The sequence below is a fragment of the Lonchura striata genome, chromosome 1 (genome assembly GCF_046129695.1).
Source record: "Lonchura striata isolate bLonStr1 chromosome 1, bLonStr1.mat, whole genome shotgun sequence".
In the NCBI taxonomy this organism is placed as follows: Eukaryota; Metazoa; Chordata; class Aves; order Passeriformes; family Estrildidae; genus Lonchura; species Lonchura striata.
The window spans coordinates 123116616-123126707 of NC_134603.1; the positions used below are offsets into that span (position 1 = coordinate 123116616).

General features: G+C 39.3%; 1 protein-coding gene across 4 annotated transcripts in view; it reads right to left on the bottom strand.

Annotated features, from left to right (window-relative positions):
* The window catches only part of TAX1BP1 (Tax1 binding protein 1), a 56400-nt gene extending 46871 nt beyond the window's left edge, over positions 1–9529 (bottom strand). For all 4 annotated transcript variants that reach the window (XM_021538190.3, XM_021538188.3, XM_021538189.3 and 1 more), the window contains exons 1-2: positions 9418–9529; positions 6462–6644 (exon numbers count right to left, since the gene is read on the bottom strand). In XM_021538190.3, the coding sequence (XP_021393865.2) occupies positions 6462–6638 (177 nt within the window). In that variant the 5' untranslated portion in view covers positions 6639–6644; positions 9418–9529. The remainder of the gene's footprint in view (positions 1–6461; positions 6645–9417) is intronic.
* Between the last annotated feature and the right edge of the window lie 563 nt (positions 9530–10092).

The window sequence follows — 10092 nt, forward strand, 5'->3', positions numbered from 1 at the left end:
TGAGTAAAGTAATGTTATTTTAAAAGTGACAGCAATGTCAATGATACTGTAACACGTAATCTACAACAGGCCCCTACAAACACCAAGTTCTTCTAAAACAACTAGCACATAGGAAAATGAAAACATCTGGGTGCAGCAAAGCTCATACCAGCCAAAATTACTGAGACAACACTGACATGCCATTGGTGCAATGTACTTTTGAACACAGCAAATAATGGTATCTAGATAGCAGTTCTCAAAGAACCAAACTGTACAAAAAAATTCAGAATATGGATATAAGAAGTACTTATTTAAGTATTAAGTACACTGTAGTAACATTCAGGCAGAGACATTTCAAAATAAGTAAGCAAAGTCAAACCTTGGGGGTTTTACTATATCTGTAATCATCTTATACCACATGCAACTTTGACTTAGCCAAGGTGCTTAAGCCTTCACTTCAGACATGACCTTGTTATTCACACTAGGATTAAAATCAGTTACACAACAGAAGCCCCAGGGTTGAGACATTCTTGGGTAGAAGATGGCTGCAAAGCACTCTAGACTCTTTACGAAAGGCTGTAATCTCAAAATGTTCTCTTAGTCCCAGGTCTGAAGAAATCCATCTCTGCTGAATGTTACAAACACATACATTCATTTGGACTTTTGCAAACATATGGTATTTGTTGCAGTATCAAGGTACTATCAGGATCCTAAGTTATGATCATCTCTCATTGGTTTTATTTTTATGTCATAGTTCACAGGAATGTGTCAAAATGGCACTGACAGAGTGCCTAGACCACAGGATAAACTTCCTGTTAGGTATAAATCAAATAAATACAGAAACCATATGAATTCCCTAAAAGTAAACCTGTTACATATGTAAATTACTGTCCAAAAAAATGTATGACAGATCAAAGAGTAACAAAGGTACTATTTATTTTAGGAGATAAGCATGAAAATGTATTCAAAAAGAGCAGGTGGGGTTTAAGTAAACTATTCCCCTGCTACCCCATCCCATGAGAACTATCAATTAGCACAATCCTTTATTTCAAAATTGTGACCAGGTACCGACTACTTTGTTATGCCAATTCTACAACCTACTGCACCAAATAGTTTTAGAAAATTATTGACACTTGGGAAAAAAGTTACAATTTCTTGTCAAAGGGAACATCAGATAAACCAAGATTATCCTTCTCTTCATCTCATATAGAAACAGCAAGTAATGTTGCCAGGGACTTTATTTTTCATGCTAAGTACTATTCACTTGTCTTCTCAAAAAAGTAAACGAAAAGCCAACAGAATCACTAATTCAGAGATATAGCAATTCTCAAAAACACTCTGAATTCCAATAGTTCTTTTCCCAACTATTTTAACATCAGGACATACTGTGCACTGCACATTCCTCTATCTATCATGGCCAGCTGTGCAGTGATGATTCCATGCCAGAAAAATGGTATTTCTATATGCATGTGGCAAATAATACATCCAGATGTTTTGCTGTACTTCAGAATGTAATCTGTATGGAAGTAATTGTTGCTTAAGTTATCAATCTACAACAAAATCAGGATATTGAAATGATTCGCACAAGCTGTACTATTATTTGCAGTCCAAGAGAGACTAAATAACCCAGAATACTATTCAGAGATACAGCTATATTGCCTTGATAAAATGCAAACACCAAGTCATTTCTGAAGTCTCTATCACATACAGTGTTAAACTGTGTTACAAAAGTTTTTGACCACAGACAATTTAATTCTGAGATCTTCTATAAATAAGGACATTGAAAAGACAAATTAAGTTGCATACAAACACACACCCTGCACTATTGCACAAACAGTAGCTCAGATGTGGCCTTGTAAACACTGAGTACTCTCTCTGAGCAAGAGGTACTTTTTGTGTTCAATAAGTTACTAAAATCTTCCCAATTCTCATTACGCAGTTGTTCCGTATTTTAGATTGCCAGAACGTCGGCACTCCATTTTTAATTGTGGCCATTAAAAACATAGAAATTAAGAAAGAAATTATTTCCTTTTCTTTTCTAGGGGTACCGAGACAGTCAATATCAAAGCATGCCTACAACTTGTATATCCTAGAAGAATGGTAATGTAGATTACTCAGAAAAATGTATCAACTAGAACAGAGGAACAGAAAAGTTTTGATGGAATAGTTAATTAATGACACAGTAAGACCAAAGTCATTAACATAACATATGTAAGATTGATTATGTGCTGATATTGCAGGGCATTCCAGCATGCTTGTCTCAGCTAAATTATATCTTTAGAAATTCACAAAGTATTATGATACAACCCACAAGCACTTATACTTTTAATACTACTCTCTTGATGCAGTATCTTTATAAAGCCCAGAAGAGCCCTTGTTTGTGCCTTCGAGATGTGGAGTAAACCTGCATCTCTTGTGTACTGAACATTTGACAGCCCTATTTGCAGACATATGCTCCAGACAAAGAGATAGGTGCTGCTTCCTAGAAACCAAACAGGCTTTTCAAACACTTCTGCAAATCTGGACATTATGTATTAATAATGCAAAAAATATCACTCAGCCATTTATTTTACTTTATAGTCATGAGATGTAGACTTCCCTAGCCGGAAATTAGGACTACCTACAGACAGGCCAGTTTTGCAACCAGATGTAGTGCATGCATTCGTTATTTTCCCTCATTTCAAAGAGGAAAAGATTTGGGTTACATTAAAGGCCTCTCCAGATTCTGATTAACCAGAGATGAGCAGAAACAAATAAAGAGGTCTTTGATCACTCTGGGAATCACCTCCTATGAAATCAATCAAGGATGGTAAAAGTCTTCTCACCTTTAACTCCACACTAGGAGCCATCAGAGTATCCTGCACAGAAACCCTCAGCAGAGGATTTGAGTAATTTGATCTCAAATTCTAGTTCTCATTAAACTGCATGTAGAGGAACTTGGGCTCCCGATATCCATGGCAAATACTACAAAAGTACTTATTTGAAAAAAAATGCTTTTTTTTTTCCTTGGTAACACACAAGGATATAACTCATCAAGACCTTTTAGTACTTCATTACAGATGACTCTCCAGAGTACCATAAAAGCAAAAGAACACATAGCAGCAATGACAGACAACAGACTTGAAGACTAAGTCAAAACCTGCATTAGACTCCTCTCCTGTAGGGGACAAGTAAGCAAAATAAACACAAAACCAATAAAAAATGTAGAACTTCTGCTCTAAAGGATATCTTCATTATTGCACTTCCTACATCTCCCAGTTTTTGCCAGACGTCCAGTCCCAGAATTAGTGTATGCATTTAGATACATCTAGTTTGTAAAAAAAACTGCTACATCTGAAATAATTCTCTATATGTAATGTTACTCCTTCAGTTTATGAACACTGGGTCTTCATTCTTCTAAGCAATACAAAACTACTTGCCTGGGAACAGTTTTAAACCCGTTACTGCCACCTCAAAGAGCCTTCTGTTCATTATTACTGAAGTTCAACATTTAGCAACTTACACTGGGAACAAAAAAAAAATTTCACCTACAGCATATGCAGAGAAGTTGGTAGAGTCTTAACTTTCACAACTTCAAGTAAGCTGCCATTAAGAAGAGAACTCTGAAGAAGTTTGAAAAAGAAGCTTCAACTGTCATTCCATATTAAGCAACCATGCCAATAAAGCAGGCATAGCCCTTCCCATAGACTCCTTCCCAGTCCCCTTGTTTCCATCACAGTGACACCAGCACAGCCGCCCACTGCACCACACCATGATTAAACTGAAGAACCAAGCCGGTTACAAAATAAGATGGTAAAAGCTGAGGGAGGAGAGTCTGTATTTTTCTGGCAGATCACCCCACTGATCCTTTTCACAGTGCAGCTGCACTAACAGCTGGACAAGCAAAACAAATGCAACAATATAAGGATATATATAACCAATATTTACTCAAGGCATTATTGTTGCTGAAGAAACACACTCGCATCCAAAATAAAAACCATTCACTTAAAAAGGTACCTAATTTTTTACCTATTTTTTTTTCAGTTCAATAAAACAAATTCTTATCTAGATAGTAAAGCAAACAAGATAGAATATTTCAGGAGCCACTGACCCCTAAAATTAAAAAAAAATAACATTAGAACCAAAAACAACAAGGCTCACAGAGCACAGGAAGAATCTTACTTCATATTTATTTTCTACGCCAATCTGAAATTACTACTGTTTGTTGGGGTTTTTGGCTGAGGTTTTTTGATTTCTTTTTTTAACTAGGTGCCTTTTTCCTCTGCCCACTATTACAACACTAGCTACCTTCTGTGCTATTTCAGACAAAGGTTAAATGACACCAGCTTGAATAGATTTGTTTTCTAAGCAACTTATGCACTTCAAAAGGACAAAGTGAACTTTATTCCCTCTACATGAACAGTCTGTGAATCAACTTCGAGTTCTCTCATAGAAACCCCACTTTTACTGCATACCAGTCAATACTGAAGATTACTAATTATTGTTCTCAGAATTAGTCAAGATTTTCTTTTGTTCTTTTTTTTTTTCAATCATAGGCTCAATTTACTAACCATGCACTGAAACCTTCATATGTATTTAAGAGAAGTAACTGATAAAACCACATTCTGCTTTCATTAGGTTTCAAGTTACCTCCAGGTGCTTTTTAATTTGCTCATGAACAATCAATTCTCTAGAAGTCACTCATTTTTTTACATTCAGATCACAGTACAACTTCTATTATCTATGCCAAGATGATGAGATTTTCATAGTTTATTTTACTGCAAACATTACACATACATATTTGTAGACACAGATATAGTTAGACAGCTGGCTCTATTTAACTCAGTGTACTGTAACTATACTAAGTATATTCATAACACTTAGTGTAAGCTGATACAACCACTAAAAGAAAACCATTTTTATTCTTGCCATCTTGCAATGCTTCTTTCCCTTATACTGATGTGAATTAGGCAAACTGGAAATTTAGTTGGGGAATTCCATTTTAAACATGTAGTCATAAAACCACTGAGGTCTTAACCTCAATTTGATTTGCCACACACAAATTATCTCATTTCATATAAAGAGGAAGCACAAGAAAAAAGCCACCCTGCATTAAAGATGTTTTTTTGAACAGTAGCACTACCTTATGCCAGGTCAACATGTTCCTCAAATGACTGCAAAAGTATTATTTGCCTCTGTTAAAGCAGAATAAAGTAGAACATCCATAGTTAAAGAAAATTATCATCACAGTCAAGATGAAATCAGATACCTATACATAGTTTTTCAGTGATTACACAAAATGCTGTGTACAGTTTCTCAACTTCTTTTTTCTGTTACCTAATTAGTAATTCTGGAGTCCTGCCTGATTGCCTCCCTCATTTAGGCCAACATACAAAGCCATTACATTCGTATTTAAATAATTTCAAGATGCTTACATGCAACATAAACAGAACCATCTATAACATTGTGATAAAGAGGTTTTTTTTTACATTTCACAAATGCCATGAACTAAACATTCATGTGTTTTCTCAGTTACAGCATTTGTCAAAACTTTGCAAATAAGACACATACACACTTATTTTTAAAAATGTCTTGCTAGGAAAATGTGTCTATTTGTAAGCTAACGTCTCCCTGGCACAATTTAGTGACTATACAGTCACTGCACTTTGCATTAACAACATTTTTGCTTTGTTACACAACACAGTATTTCTATATGGCAGAGAAGTAATTTAGCTTGAATAAAGACTATTGTAATCTGCAGATTACAAAAAGTCAATAATTTACATTCTTAAACAGTGAACTGAATTCTATGGGAAAAGTGCTCCAGTAACAAATTAGTCTGTAACCCATCTCCCCTCCCCACTGCCAAAGCATCACTTCACTGAAACTTCTATTACATAAAATAAAAATAAAGGATTTAAGTATCATCTATTAGGAGCTATACTGACAAAGATACACAAATCAAGGTCTTATCAGAAGGAGATATTAGAATTAATCAATTTCTAATCCCATAAATGAAGCTTTACTAACCTTTAAAAAAATCTCCAAGCACCTTTTTTCCAAGGCTCTGTTTCAAATAATTTTAGTGATCTATACTGTTCAGCTTGTTCCAGCTATAAAAAATTAGTCAGGGATGGGGGTCCCATTATCTCCAGCTTAGTTTTCATTCTTTGCACACACATTTCACACAAAGTATCATATTCTTCACTCAGTCCGGTTCACAATATCACTCTGTAACCACAAATCTCTTCCCAAATAATTTCCATCTAATTCTGCACACATTAAACCTTCTCTTTATTCCAGCAGACTTCCAGATGGACTCACTCCTCTAGTTTTGGTCTCCAGTTTGGTCTTTGTTACAAAATCGACACTCTAACAGCAGGAACGAATACATCACTTAAGTGATGTTCAACTAAAAGTTTACTGTTGTTGAGATTTTTTTTTTAACTTGCAAGAGAGCAAGCAAACATTTGAAATATAGCAATAGAACAAGCATAACTTACCTTGAAAATACCAACCCAGTCTTTCTGATGAGGATGGATAAACTGGGTCAGAGTGTAGTGACACTCAAGATGTGTGTTTGGAAGGTAACTTTTCGCGACATTTTGAAAAATCACGTGTGCAAAATTGGAGGTCTGCAAAGTGCTAGCTGAAGACGGAACTTCTTGAAAGGATGACATGGTTATCTGTAACAAAATTGTAGAAGTTGTTACCTGAACATAGTGGAAAAACAAGTGAAGTTACAAAAATTAATCTAGTAGAAATATGTACGACAGAAAAGCCTAATAATTAGTTGCCCTGCTCTGAAAACAGAGAGCCATAGACTAAATTCACTGCCTCAGCATCTCTCCAAAACAACCACCTCGCAGAATAAAAAGAGCAGTCATTTCAGCAGTGACATCAAGATGAAGAGAAAGCATTGCTTAGTTGAATGTCCCTAGTATATCTCAGTGTCAGAAAGGGGAAAATAAAAGCAGTGGTGTGAAAACAAAGCAGGGTTCTAATTTAATGAAAGATTCTTAATGGTCTAGACGTGCTATAGAAGGAGATTCTGTAGTTTCACCACTTCAAACTTTTCTCAAATCTGTACTGCTCAGTGCTTTTCACAGCATTTTTACACATTAAGTTTTTCCTCCCCTCTCAGTAAAAGCATCAGAGTTCCATTTCAAGACTTTTTTTTAAAAAATAAGAAAGTTTATGTAAATAGGAGGGTTTGTTTGGGCTGGCTTTTCTCTCGCCTGCCCCCGTTTAGCAGTCTATGGACATCTTTTACTATTCTCACTGTAACACATACTTCGTGTTTAGCTTCATTACCATAAACAATGGCCTGCATTGATAGCAGGAACATTGAGGTATGCGCGAAGTTGAAGGGAGTAACACTAATCAGTTGGACTGCAAAAGCTTTTGTTCTTTCCATTTACCACCTCATTCAGGATACATAGTGCTACAACTACAGTAACACAAGATGCTTCACAAGCAGAAGAAGAACATCCCTTCCTCAGATTCGGCAATATCTACCAAAAATAGAATAATATGCAACTGAAAAGTTTCAAATGTCTGACTCCATTATATAATCAACAGTTTGTCAAAACATTTGATATTAGGAGGATTAGGGCCTTATGTAGCTGACATTTCTGGAAAGATGAGCTACCCTGTTCTTGCAATTGCTGTTGAAAGTAATTTTATACCAACCAAGCACATTCACAGCTTGAAAGAGGTTACTGCCAAGCGTGTGACATAATATGCTACTTTCATTGAAGATACATATAGAAACCAAAACCAAAAGGAGACAGGCTACTGCAAGCCTCAAGTAGTTCAAATATGAAAAGGTGTTTGCATACCTCCTATAGCCTTTTAAAATTTCACCAGTTAAAAAATAAGTAGCAAAGACCTTGTGCTTTCTGAAACAAACTGCACTCTGAAGTAAACACGTATCCATCACCCAAAACAACGAAAAGGTAAATACAAAAGGTTTTTTTTAGTTTTAAGCCATCAAAATTTTAAGCTTATTATTGCACAATTTAGAGTAACACATGAGGTACATAGGGGCGGGCAGCCACATTATTTCAATGTATCAGATGTTAAATAAAAAAACAGTCTTGTATACTGACCAACACGGGGTACAAGATAAAACACAAAGCTTGTGAAGATGAATAGATGTAGAAGAAAAACAAGGAACTTCCACAAGCAGGAAACTGAGTAAAGATCAAAATACAGTTTTCTAGAGACAACAGGGTACACAATAAATCCTATCAGTTATGTAGCTTCATAGTCCAGAATAGGAAATATTACAGCACAGTAAAATCCTGAAAACTCCCACACATCTCAAAACAGAGAATAACATTTTCAATTTCAGTCTGAACTACAAATGGTATGCATCAGCACTATCTATGGCTCTAAAAGAAAAACCTTAGTTATTTTCAATTGCAACAAATTCATTCATTTTTAGTAATTCGGTAACTTACCAAAATAACACTGACATTTTCATTAGGTAGAATAAGTACAAAAAAGAGTAAACAGTATTAATAATAAAACCAATTGATTTTTCAGTAAATCTGTCTTTAAAATTGTATAGCTCAGCCTAAGCACATATTAAAAAAACTAAATTTAAAAAAAAAAAAAATTAAAAAAAAATAAAAACAAAAAACACCCAACCCCAACCAGAAGGAAAAAAAATTATCTGTTTCTGCACATTGTCAGCTGCTCAGCTGTGGCAGCTGAGCAGTAGCCCTAGAGGAACCAGTAAAGGCAAGACTGGTTTCCAACCCTAAAGCAGAACTGCTCACAAATCTAACTTGTGCAGACCAGCACAATCATCTGGGATTACTGTTGCCTAGCAGGAAAATCCCCGGGGCTTAGGTGATGGTCAGATCTACTTACAGTTCAAGGATAGTTATGGGGATGCTGGGTACTTGCTTGCTTAACTCACAGCTACCGGCTAGGCAACGGGAGAGGAGGAGGAAGAGCTACGCACAGGCTTCATTACCGACGTGACAAGCGCTTCCCACGGGAAGGCTAAACGACGCGTTTGGCTTTGCGCAGCGGAAAGGACGGTGAAAGGGAGGAAAAGCTCGTCGAGCAGGAAAAACAAAAGCAGGACGAGCCGCGCCAGCACAGACAGCTCCTCCCGGAGTCCTCCAGCTGCGGTCCCGGGCCCCCGACACCCCCGGTCCCCACCCGCCCCTTCCCCGCCGCTGCTCCGCCACCTGCCCGACGCGGTCACCTTGGCTCCGGGCCTCCTTCTTCCCCCGCGGGCCGGGGAGCCCCGCCGGCTCCCGCAGCCCGGCCCCGCCGCTCCCCTACCGACACGGCCGGCCCGAACAGCTAGCGGGGGCCGGTGGCGCAGAGCCGCGGCCGCACGGCCCGGCCGCACGGCCCGGCCCAGAAGCGGCCGGAGGCCGGCGGGAAAGAGCGTGTCAGCCCTGCCCGGACCCGCAGCCGGCCACGGACAGCTCTTACCTAGGCAGACGCGGAGGGCACCGGGGACATCAACATGGGGCCTCGGCCACCAGCGCCGCGCAGCTCCGCCCGTCCGCCCGCGTCACTTCCAGCCCGGCCCTGCCCGCACGGGGCGGGCCCGACACGGATCCGGTTGGGCACCGGGGAGCCGCCCGGTGGTCTCCGCTTCCCACGGGCCGGGGGCGCGGCTCGGGGCTGCGGGCACAGTGCTGTGCGCGGCGTGTGCCCGACCGGGCTGCCCTCACCTCCGTACAGCGCTCCCACGGTGCCCGCCCGCCTTGTCCGTGGTTACAACATCACCTCTGTCGCACCCACTTACCCGAATTAATCGTCTCCTCTTCCGTCCCACGTCAGGACACGGGCGTGCCGCCACCCTGTAGATCACCGTTAATCTGCCAGCCTTGCAGGTCTTCCCGGGGCAACGGAGGGGTGAGATAGGAGTGGCTGTAAAGGGTTCTGCCTGGGTACCTTGGCGGATCGCCATGGTAGGGCGTTACATCACACACAACGCTGACTCGGAGAACCAGGGAAGCACAGAATTCCAACCTAATTCGTTAAGGTTGGAAAGTACCTTTCAGCTCATTGCGTTCAACCTTTGACCAATTATCACTTTGTTAGCTAGACCGTGGCGCTAAATGGCGCGTTGTTTCTTGAACACCGCTAGGAGATTGTGAC